General features: G+C 40.6%; 1 protein-coding gene across 1 annotated transcript; it reads right to left on the bottom strand.

Moving 5' to 3' along the window:
- Window positions 1-2,307: 2,307 nt before the first annotated feature.
- Window positions 2,308-10,887, bottom strand: snw1 (SNW domain containing 1). The gene is made up of 14 exons (XM_087852194.1): window positions 10,849-10,887; window positions 10,211-10,364; window positions 9,915-10,076; window positions 9,574-9,669; window positions 8,402-8,508; window positions 7,401-7,505; window positions 7,057-7,126; window positions 6,887-6,952; window positions 6,676-6,792; window positions 6,457-6,598; window positions 5,765-5,867; window positions 4,934-5,051; window positions 4,627-4,790; window positions 2,308-2,645 (listed from the first exon to the last, which is right to left on the bottom strand). The coding sequence occupies exons 1-14, from the start codon at window positions 10,860-10,862 to the stop codon at window positions 2,453-2,455; spliced, it is 1,611 nt and encodes a 536-aa protein (XP_087708320.1). The 5' UTR covers window positions 10,863-10,887; the 3' UTR covers window positions 2,308-2,452.
- Between the last annotated feature and the right edge of the window lie 971 nt (window positions 10,888-11,858).

The raw sequence follows: 11,858 nt of genomic DNA, 5'->3' as shown, positions 1-11,858 counted from the left end.
TGTTTAACACCTGATATGACGTGTTTGTGCTGATATGCTGTTTGCTTTATTCAGATGCAACTTTGCAAAGCCTAACTGTGCTAACATCTCTCTCTCTCCTATCAACCCTCCCAAACAAGCCACACTTGTTCAATCTTTTTCCAGCTGTACTGTCACGAACGTTAACGTTCATCATGCCAACTGAGACTGTAGAGTCTGAGATGTGGCTCTTGGATTTGCTGCAGTTTCTCTGAGCATTGCACCGTCTGACCTTGGAGTGGATTTACTGGGACGATTGTGTCATTGTGCTCAAACACGCCTGAATGCTTCAGACCGACAAACTGCTTAAACTGCTGCTTTTACAGAGGTGCTCACACTTAACATCCTCTTATGGAAGCGGTGAGGCAGTACTTAGCTTTTCATGGCTGCAAAGAGTTCGGTGAAAACTTTTTTCTTTACAACTACATATGCAGTTTGGATCGTCAGTGCCATTCCTACTATAGATGTAAATGTGTACAATGGTCTTGTGTTATTTACACCCTTAATATATATGGAGTATCATTTCAGGATCTGTGCTCAGTTGAAATATTAAATGGAAAAGGAACAAGCTTAAGGGCTGAGTGCAAATTTGTCATCTCCATTTAAATTCTGGCAGACAAAGCAGGTTTTAAAAGTTTAAGCAACTTTAGGTTTTATGGAAATGGTGCAAAGTGTTCCTTTAGGGCTAGGATCGAAAAGCTTAGTTGCAATTTCGTGGGGTGGGGGCTGTGACTTGGAAATTCCTTGAAACTCACTGTATTTGTTAATGTTAGGAAGACTTGGTCTGCTATGAAAACTAAAGAAATAGATCCAGTCGTGTTTGGCTTTGGTTTATTTGTTGTGTGCTAAACAGTGTATGAAGTAAGTGTACAGTAGTACGCCCTTTCCTTGTGACATCTGCACGTACAATAAACTGTTATCATTGGCCTGCAGGCCACACTACACCTGTCTTTAAAATGAATTACACTGGGATATCCTAACTTGGTATTTAGAGGTCTTCAGTTTTGGAATGACCTTTCCAATAACCTCTGGTTTGCATCAGTATCTGATCTTTCTCACGTCCAACAGAAAACATACTTTCTTTAAAAAAGAAAAAAGCCAGCTATCCAAAGTGGCTGTACAATAGCTGATATTTGATAGCTGCGAGTACGACCCCAGGAGTGCATAAATACAGGACTAAGTATTATTGCAGATGACCTTCAGCTCAACACTAAGCCTCCTGTGTAGCTGTGGCTTAAGGCTATAATTTCTCACCTGCTGGTAAAAAGATGTGCAACATAACAATCGCATTCAGAACCGTGCAGGAGTCGATACCCACAAACAGCGCCCACTGAAGAACAGTCTTGTGCATGTAACCACTGTTTGTCCCTTTTCAAGCATCAGTGGAAAATGGCATGGTGCAAAGATTTTGGAGTCCACTGGGCTGTGTAATGCCACGCTGATTATTTTCCAGAGCCAGGGAAAATAAAACTGTCAGGCTGCATAAATCATAATTAATTGTAATTAATTGAACTAGTTTTAGCCTAATCATCACATAAATCGCACAGCCAATTTCTAGTGGGGGGGAAAAAGCCCTGAAAACTACTCACACACTGTAATTGATGGCTTTGCTGAATGCATTTCAGGCATTTAATCATCTATGTAAATGGGCTGCATTACTCAGGAAGTGATTAAAATAATGGAAATCTACTATGTACAAACTATGCCAATTACACAACTAATGGACTTCCCACTATGTTGGAAAAGTTTAGAATAACTGAAGCTTAACCGGACTAAAAATAACTGACAAGGAAAGACAAGTCGAACTTGTTTACTAATTAAAAAAAGCACAGCAGTTACACACGATATGAAATTTAATCCATTGGTAGTAATGTACAAGAACTATAAATTTGGCTGGATTTATATCTTCTAGATACATGTAAGCTGCTGTACACATCTGCCATAAAATAGGGACTGTGCTCACAAATGTACGAGGGGTTTAAATAAAACACTGCCATAACAAACAGAAGGAGGGAATGTGAGGAGAAAGTGAGAAAAAAAGGGGGTAAATACTGAGGAATTCCTGTTGAGTTTATTCTGTAACCTTCAGCATTACAGGTTTATAAAAACAAAAGCAGACAGTGACTAAAATCTACATTTTCCCAGGGTCAGTTATCACCATTCCCAGCCACATATGAAATGAAAGACTAATGTTTCAGATGCGGAGCCCACTCATACTTTGCCTCACAACAAATGCTCAACATGGGTTAATAAAGTCTAATAGACAAAAAAATAAACAAAAGCGTTTTACACAGCCTCACACCCTCTTTCACACTGAAAGAAGACATCAATCTTAATGTCCAGTCCTGACAGATACTTGTATACCACGACACCCCTCAACCGCTGAGGGGATGCACCGACTCCCCCTCTGTATGAGAAGTGCACCGAGCTGCTCTCACTCCTTCCTGCGCTTCTTGTCGTGGTAGTCATCCTTGGAGCGGTTGCTAGTGGATGGCCTCTTAGAGCCGCCGTGCTGCTTGGCTTGCTCCAAAAATTTATCCAGACCGAAGGGATCCTCCTCAAACTGAACGGGTCCTTCGCGCCTCTGCCCGTGGTCGGCGCCTGAGAACTCTTTGTCTGGGGCAAACCTGAAAGTGGACAGGAAAACAACTCATTACCAATCCCAACTGATCTGCAGGTTATTTAAACAGACTCAGAACATTTTGAATGAGAAGAAAATGACCCTGAAAACATCACGGAGCAAATGTACGACAGTCAAAAACTGTTTTCAACATTCTGTTTTGCACAATGGTCTCGCACCCTGTGGCCAACCAAACATTCCTGAAGCCCAATGACAACCTGGTGACTAAACATATGGGACAGGCTATGCTCGACTAGCCGAGTGTAGCACTGCTGCCTCAAGGACGAGACTTCCTGCTGGGATTCATGTGAATGCTTGTCTCGTGCCTCAAAATAAAATTAGAATAACCTTGAAATTTTTTAGGTCTTTGTCATTTAAAAAAAAAAAACATAGATACTCCCTTGGCAAAAGGGCGCAGGCTTAGCCATGTTGGTAGCAGCCTAATTAACAGTTACTATGCTTAGATTCCACATTTTCAAAAGCAAAATTCAAACAAGACAACAGCGACGACTTCAAGTTATTATAAGTGAGAAAACTGCTGGCGATGTGAATTGACCAGCTCCGGGAAAAATCAACTCCCAATGCGAGCGACTGAAGGAATTACCAATGAGAAGGCAGGATACCACTAGCTGACATATGACCAGTGATAGGTTTATGCTACAAACCTATTCGCTGGAACGTTAAGGACAATTCAACTACACAGCAAAAAGCATTAAACACCAAGTAGGCAAAGTTCTGATTATACAACTCTAAGCATATATGAGTAGATATTTCTAAGCATAAATGACAATAAACAATACAAATCTAACAACCAGGTATAAAAAAATATATATTACAAAGTCATCTAGGTAACCGGAGCCTGGAATGTCTGCTAGCAACAAACAGTCAGCACCAAACGATGCACAATGAACAACCCACGTCCTGTGCAGACGGAGCGTATTGGAATACCAAACTGTATCCATGGCAGAAAGCTCTGAAATAAGGTTCACCGACCACATGAGGAAGTATGATCACACATCTGTCACTGTGTTCCTGAGTTATGCTGTTAATTACTTGCTGGAACAATACGACATCCAAATAAAGCTGACACAGATACCACTTCAGCTTTTTTACCCTTTTAGACATATTAAATAGGGGTGGGGGAAAAAATCGATACTGTGTAGTATGGTGATATTTTGTTTGCTAATAATGTATGGATACAGGGACAGCAGAAATCGATATTTTGTTACAAAAAAGGTTTTTGTGCTCTGACTTCAGAGCATGTTGATCCTTTTTCTGAGCAAGAATCCTGACATTCCTTCACTGTCCAAATGTGTTTAACTTGTTTTTGGCAGCAATAAACATGACAGTTTACTTATTTTAACTTTATTTTTGACATGTTTTATTTTAATTAAGTTTAAAACTTTTTTATTTAATGTAAAATTCTATTTTGTTTTAATTTACTTTCAAATTCTTCAGTTGCTGAAGGGGCTGCATAGTTTTCATAAACTGCATAGTTCAGAATAGCTATAATTGTACCAGATGGTTGATTCAGTTAAGTTGGACTAGACTGTAATACAAACCGTTCGGTTTGTCAACAATAAAACTGAAATGAGAGAAAGACTGAGTGTGAGACTTTGATATTAGAGAAAATGAATATTGATAAAGTTTACCTTTATGTACAGAATCTGAATATCGCAAAATATTTTAAAAAATTGCAATAATATTGTATCGTGGGATGTATGGTGATTCCCACCTCTAATATTAAACATATCTCTGAAATGGACTCATAATGAAAATATGAATATAATAAAGTCCAAGGTGTTCTTGATTTATTGTGTTCAGTCCTTCCTTGGGTCACTCTAAATTTTGGATGTGTTGTCAACACATTATGTTTATCTTAAAGGAACATTTTTGTAATCATTTTCTTCCCAGAACAGTTAAAAAGGTGAACAGGTCAAATAACGCCGTCTGAAGAAAAGAAACACATAAAGAAAAAGTCCTCAGACCTGTTGTTGTGCATGAGAGAGTCCAAATCATCTGCGTAAGCATCTTTGTCTATATTCTTGCTGGGCCTGTAGATGTTGGAGGCCATATCTCTGCCACTGCGGAAAGGCTGGTCATACACGTTGTACGTCTCATCTTCACCACCAGCAAAGCCGCTGTCCATACCCTGAGAAGAAAGAGGGAAAAAAGAAAGACTAAGATCCAGTTTGATCTGGAACTGAAACTTTCAGCTACATTTATCTTCACAGCAAAAAACCCAAGATGTGAACGCTGGAGTGGAGGAACTGAAAACGTGAGAATCATTCCAACCTTGCTCTGATTGAAGAGTCTCTGGTCATATTGCGCCTCGCTGGAGGATCGAGGGTTGGGCTTGCCCAGAGCGATGAGCTCGCTGACGTCCCTGTCCTGATCTCTCTGCAGCTTCGACCTGGGACGCGGAAAGACAAAATCAAAGGGATGTTCAGCAGAAATCAAAGACAAGATAGAAGAAATGACTCGTGGAAAACTTTAGAGAAAGTTTACTTTAACTTTCTTTAAAAGTGCTGTAATAATGTGAGTGCTACAGCTTCAAAAATGTAAAGAGAATAAAAGTGTCATTTCAATGTCATGTTATATAATACATCAAAATATATTGGAAAAATGCTGGGAGAAACTTGCATGAATGCTTAAACTCTGTATCCTGGCCTTAAAGCTTAAATATATATTGAAATGTGAAGTTTTTTTATTCGGTTCTTGGTGACTTTAACATCTTGATTGTCCTTCAGCAAACAGTCATCTCAAAGTGAAGTGAAAAGTAATTTTAAGATAACATGGTCTGTGCTTTCTCACAGCTGGAATTGTGACTGTAATGAGCTCTCCTCTGAATTTCACTTTCTTCCCTTCTCCAGGGACCCACAGTTCCATCAACTGACAACCTGACGTGCAGAACACATGACTTAACACACAAATGCACACTGGCGGCGCATCCCCCATGCACAAACAGTCTGTGGATCCTGAGCGGGCTGCTGGATCCTGCTGTGTTTGTTCAGTATTAGCTCGAGCTCCATGAATGATTCAGCAGCGCGGACTGCATTCGTGCGTGTTTAGAGGGAAAGGGTGGTTGAGTTCACATGCGGTGCGTTTAAAGTGCGTGTCCAGCACCTCTTATCGGGAGCAGCTCTGGAAATGTTCCTGTCGTGCTGCCTCTCTTTCCTTCTGTCGTGGCGGATCTCGTCACGCTCCCTGGCCTCGCCGTCCTCGCCACCTGCCGCGAGAGATGGACGGATGGGAAGAGGGAGAGAACAGGGTGCAAAGAAAAAACGAATAATATAGAAGAAGAGAGAAGCAAGGGGTACACATGAGGTGAAATGGTGCAACAGAAGTGTGGGGTGAAAAGAGCAGAGGAACAGGGCGGGGCAGAAAGAGAGAACAAGAGAAGGTTTTAGAAGGAACCTTAGAATATTTCAATCAAAATCACAGCTGATGGATGAATCATTTACCACAGAAAAGTTCTATTTTATAATCACAATCAATGTCCTGTCGCTAAACAGCCATTCAAGGAGTAAAAAAAAAAGAAGAAGAAGAAAATAGACACGAAACATTGATTTTTCCTCTCAAAAATATACGTGATTATCAGTGGGGAAGCAGGAACATCATTTCACAGCTTACTGGTCCTGTCAACACTGGCAGACTGAAAAATGTTGTCATGATTTATGCCGGTCATGTTCCTGATTTGGAAGTGGTGACAGCACTGATAACAGAGTCCGCTCTACTTGCTCAGAAAAGCCTCACACAGATACATCCATGAATATTAAATAAACTTTATATCCCTGGCTCTTATCTTCAGGGCTCACCTTTGTCACCGTGACTTTTGATCCCTGCCCTGCGATCTCGAGCCATTTGGGCCAGCTCCCTCAGCTTCTCCTCCTTCTTTTCCTTCTCCTTCTGAGCCATCTTCTTCTCTACCTGAGCTCGCATCTCCACGGCCTCTCTGGCCTGCAGACATAATCAGCATTTAAATATAACGATCGAACGATCACTTTAAAGCACAACCTTTGACGATCGTGTGTTACCTTTCTATCAGCAATATAGAGGGCCTCAGCCAGCTTGGCAAAGTTTTCATTGATGTGAACCGTTTGAAGACCCCTTCCATCAGCAGCCAGACGTTTGTCGAGTGGGATGGTGTAGCCCTGAGCGCAACCAAGCATAGTGAGGAAAAAAGTGAGCACACGTCATGTACAAAAAACAAAACCGACCCAATAACTATTTCAGATGTCACGTTACCTTAGCGTTCTTCCAGTTGGAGATGCACGGTGGAATCTTCCACTCTTGCTGCTCCTTGACCGTCATCTGTAACAAAACTGAGAAACTATTAAACATAGCGCAAGCAACTTGATTTAGGATGCAGCGTTAAAATGACTGAAAAGCCGGACATCTGTTTGAGCCAACTCTACCTTTCTGCTTGGAGAATGCATCACAGGGGCAGGGGGAGAAGGCGGTCCACGAGGAATCTTCTTGTTGATTCTGAAGCACGAAGATTGACAGGCAAAATATTTTAGATGTTTAAAAAAAATTTATCCTGTAAGACTTTTTAACACATTTTACTTGGAAGTCCTCATTTACTCCTTACTTTAAATTTCTAGGGTGATCAAAACACCACACCCATAAAAGGGACACATTCTACAAAATAAACATCTAGATATCATAACTATGTATTAAAGTGTCAAAACAGATATTAAAGGTTAAATGAACACATTTCAAATGACATAAATTAATGATGGAGATAATGTTTACTTACTTAAACCGTGGAGGTTCCATGGGGTCTTTCTGCATTTCCACCATGCGGATCACCCTCTGTTTGGCCCCTGAATTAAATGCCACTCCCTGTTGGGACGGGGTGTACCTTGAAAAGAGGGAGAGGATGAGGGGAAAGTGCCAGACAGACAAAACTTTACCCAAACCCACACTGACATCCGTTAAAGCTAAAAATACAAGCATGTAGTTGCGTGGCAGCAATAAGAGCTTTCTGAATTCTCTAAATACTTCAATAGTTCATTTAATAGCCCTTTAAACAGCATCCTGTATGAAAGGAGAAAACAATGCTATCCCACAAGTTAGCGATACACCATTTGACCATTTATATAAACAATTAACATAACTGACAAAGTGGTGCAGGTAATGTGAATGATAATTGTAAGTTAATCTTTCATTTCACATCATGAGTTAGTGATATATCTTATCAGCTAAACTCTGATCATCACATTTTTCTAATAAAAAGCTTCTTGTCAAGTTGTTGCCTTGCATGAAATACACAGATCTATGCATGTTCTCAGAATCATGAGTCAGACTAATTGATTAGTGTTTAAGGTTCTGCATAATTCTGCTTGCACCAGTACCGTCTGTTCTTGTATTGCAGCCTTTAGGATGATCAGAAATTAATCAATAACTAACTAACTAAACTAATACAGTCTAAGTGCAAAACTCTGGTTTTGTATGTTGAAATTCAAGTGAATCCAGAGGAGAGCTGCATTATTAACAAAGAGGTAATTATGGGTGGATGATCTGAATTGATCCCTAGACTCGAGTAGTTATGTTAGCTAGTGTACATCATTAGCTTACTGTTAATAAGCTGTACCCAAAAGCTGTTGTACCCACGTTAAAAGAATCTAAGAACGGGAGTAGAACTGAAAGAAGGCCTCAGGTCCATGTACTACAGAACAGTAAAGAAACTGGAAGTCAACTTTCCGACCCTCCTCCCTGACTGTGTGCAGTGTTGATCATCTTCTGACTAATACATACCTGATGTACTGTGCAGGAGCTTGTTTGTCTGCGGCTCTTACAGGCATGGCAGCAGCGATTTTTTGAGACACCTGCTTCTCCAGGGCTGCACGGGTCTTCTCTGTGAGCTACAAAAGGATGATCATGTTTACATTCCAGATTCAAGAAAAGCAGTCACATGACACAAGAGAAACTGTGCTTCTCAAACATTTAGTAGTAAGAAAGCATCCTGACTGGAAACAACATAAACTGATGAAGGTTGAGCATGGTGCAAAATCGGGAGATGAACAATCTCAAACAATTGCAGGCTTTGATCTACTGAGAATCAGTAATATCTCAAGTACACTAAAACACTACAGCCTGAACTGTCTTTTTATTTTCTTTACTTATTTATTCATTCATTTAAGTCTTTATGGTTTAGTTTGCAGGAGGATTAAATAGACTTCATCCATCCATTCGCTTCCGCTTATCCTTTTCAGGGTCGCGGGGGGCGCTGGAGCCTATCCCAGCTGTCATAGGGCGAGAGGCGGGGTACACCCTGGACAGGTCGCCAGTCTGTCGCAGGGCTAACACACAGGGACAGACAACCATTCGCACTCACATTCACTCGCACATTCATACCTAGTGGCAATTTAGATTTTCCAATTTACCTATCCCCACAAGCTGCATGTCTTTGGACGGTGGGAGGAAGCCGGAGTACCCGGAGGGAACCCACGCAAACACGGGGAGAACATGCAAACTCCACACAGAAAGACCCCGGCCTGATGTTGGAATTGAACTCAGGACCTTCTTGCTGTACGGCAACAGTGCTAACCACCGTGCCACCGTGCTGCCGATTAAATAGACTTGAATCAGTAATTTTGTTAGACAACCTTGTATTTCACAATGACAACTAAAACGAATCTTAAAGATAAGCAGTCATCCTGGTGTCCAACACTTCTTACTAATTAAGTTTAAAAAGTCTAAATACAAAGTTGTCAAAACTAATTATCACAAATTGTTTCACTCGCTCAGCAACTTTACTGGGACAAAAATATACGTTGTCCATTTTTTCTTTGACATCATCGACACCTCTGAAAATCACTTTGTGACGGCTTTATATAAAAGTTTTACTTGCTTCTTTGGTAAATGATTCTAAAAATGACAAGTGAGCACTCACATCTAAAGTAATTCTGAGGGCGACGTGCTCTTACCTCTTGTATAGCCTCCTCATCTGGCTTCTGTAGTCCTGGAGCATCTTCATTGAGAACTTCCTTTGGAAGCAGGTCTGTGTATTTACTGAAGATCACCTATAAGCATGAAAAATGAAACCAATAAAGGAATACCACTTTTTAATATGAAAACAGAGCCAGAGATGCAAATAAACTAAAGCCTAAAAGTCATTTTCTGGCCGTGTGAAAGCGATGTACATGACAGAGGTTTTATTCAGGCCTTAAAAGAATTGCTGATTTTTATATTATGATTTAAAGACAAATCCTTGGATTGTATTGAGAGGATCCCTGCTAACTGTCAAAGGGATAAAATGCCCATATACCTTATCCTTTCCCTGTCCTTGTCTTGCAATGGCATCATATTTAATCTTTCCTTCTGCGTCCACTTGTACTGCCAGGGCATTTGATGTCTTCTTCTTTCTACCCATCTCCAGAGGAAACTGAGCCACATGGATCTCTGGGAAAGCACCTCCATCTCCAAAGTCCTGCAGAAACACATATTTTGCAGTGAAAACTCAGAGTTGATTTCATCTTCAAACCGTAGAGGTTAGACAAAAAGGGACCCAACTATAAGCGAGCCAAACAAGAAACCTTATACCATACTAGCAAGAGGTTTTACCTCGAGTGAGCGAGGTATCCAGCCTTTTCTGTGTCCATAAGGAGGGGGCTCTCTACGGGATGCAACCAGGGCGGTAGAGTAGGACTTCTGGGCCCGGAGCTTCTCCTCTGCCTCCAACTGATCTTGGGACAGCTGGGTCGGCGCCGGTAAAAAGCTGAACTCACAGGAATCCTCATGTAAGTCTCAAAGTGATGAACAGTAACACAGGCGCTCTAAGCCCTGGCTAGCATTAGCCGCTAGTGACAACAAGTAGCTTCGAGGTTAATTAAGACACGCGTGTAAGTGTCAGTTCAAACAGCTAATGATCAAGGTAAGTTAAGAGAAAATGTTAAAGAAGCAAACTTAAACACGTGGCTGCCTAAACTACGTCTACACAACGAACTACATCATATCGTGACCACAACTGCGTGCTGATAAGCTAGCTATGCTAAATGTGGAACTCGCGACATTTTTACTTGCTAGCCGTAGCCGTTGGCATCGACTAAATCAGATACAGAAACGACAGCGTACATACCACAAATATCAGTGTGATACGTTAATCCTAGTCTACACACCAGAAACCAATCGGTTGAATCGATATCTTATTTCCTAACAGTTTTGCAATTTATAACTACAAAAGGCTTTGTCGTGAAGCTCACCTCGTCAGAGACATCTTCCCGTTTCTTCCTAAGCAATGAACTGCACATGCGCGAAGACAGAACGGACATGCGCAGAATAGAACAGACGACAACCACTAGAATCAAGAAACGTTCTGGACAAAGTATATAGGAGGAAAGTAGGCAGGGGCATTTGTAAGGTCTAGGAAACGACCGATGGAGAAAGAAGAGCAGAATTCTTCATACTTTTAAGTTATAAAAGTATCATGCAAAATTGAAAACAATTACTCATTTAAGAATAGAAGAAGTGGTAACTGATAACCTGAAAATGATAACTAATTTATGTTCATCTTATTATAAAGAAAACTTTATACGCAGTGATGCTCTGACCTTTTTAAACTCTTTACAAAACACTCACAAACTGGAAGGAAGGTGAGGATTTATGTGACACTATTATCTGTCAAAAAAATCTGTGAATAGTACTCCTAGCCATTGATCAATGGTATTTGATCAGTGGTTGTTGATCAATGTGCATGTTAATGATTAAGGAACTGACCTCACAGCCCAGTGTTTATTCAGTGGGCTGGTTTCAGTTATTGTGCAAAAGTACTGTTTATAAGGTTGGGGAAGCCTGCAGTCAGCTGAGACTGAAGAAGTCACTTGGATGAGTGACGAAACGTTTCTCCCACTGAAAACACTTTGTCCAGATGAACAGAATCAACCTTTTGGAATCTATAAGAAGGCTGAAAAATAACAAATGGGACGGATAGCTTGTCATCTGAGTTCTATAAATTATTTCATCCTCAGTTATGAATGTATATCAGTTGATGCATTACCCTGGCGTATGACTCAAGGATTAATTACTCTAATTCCCAAACCTAAAAAAGATTTGCTTTTAATAGACAGCTGGCGTCCTATTTGCTTATTGAATAATAATTACAAAATTGTGGCCCTTGTCTTTGCACAGAGAATCAAACCGGTGTTAGAGTCAATAACTGATGAAGAGCAATTTGACTTTTTACTAACAGACATATTTCCAATAATATCAGGCT

Source organism: Neolamprologus brichardi, chromosome 15, assembly GCF_056152115.1.
Source record: "Neolamprologus brichardi isolate AB-2024 chromosome 15, ASM5615211v1, whole genome shotgun sequence".
In the NCBI taxonomy this organism is placed as follows: domain Eukaryota; kingdom Metazoa; phylum Chordata; class Actinopteri; order Cichliformes; family Cichlidae; genus Neolamprologus; species Neolamprologus brichardi.
This window is presented reverse-complemented; position numbering and strand designations above follow the sequence as displayed.

Excerpts from the sequence above, each read along its gene's own strand:
- snw1 (XM_087852194.1), bottom strand. Across the intron at positions 8,509-9,573 it reads ATGAGGAGGCTATACAAGAG|CTCACAGAGAAGACCCGTGC; the intron begins GTAAGAGCACGT and ends ATCCTTTTGTAG. Across the intron at positions 7,506-8,401 it reads GCTCCTGCACAGTACATCAG|GTACACCCCGTCCCAACAGG; the intron begins GTATGTATTAGT and ends CCTCTTTTCAAG.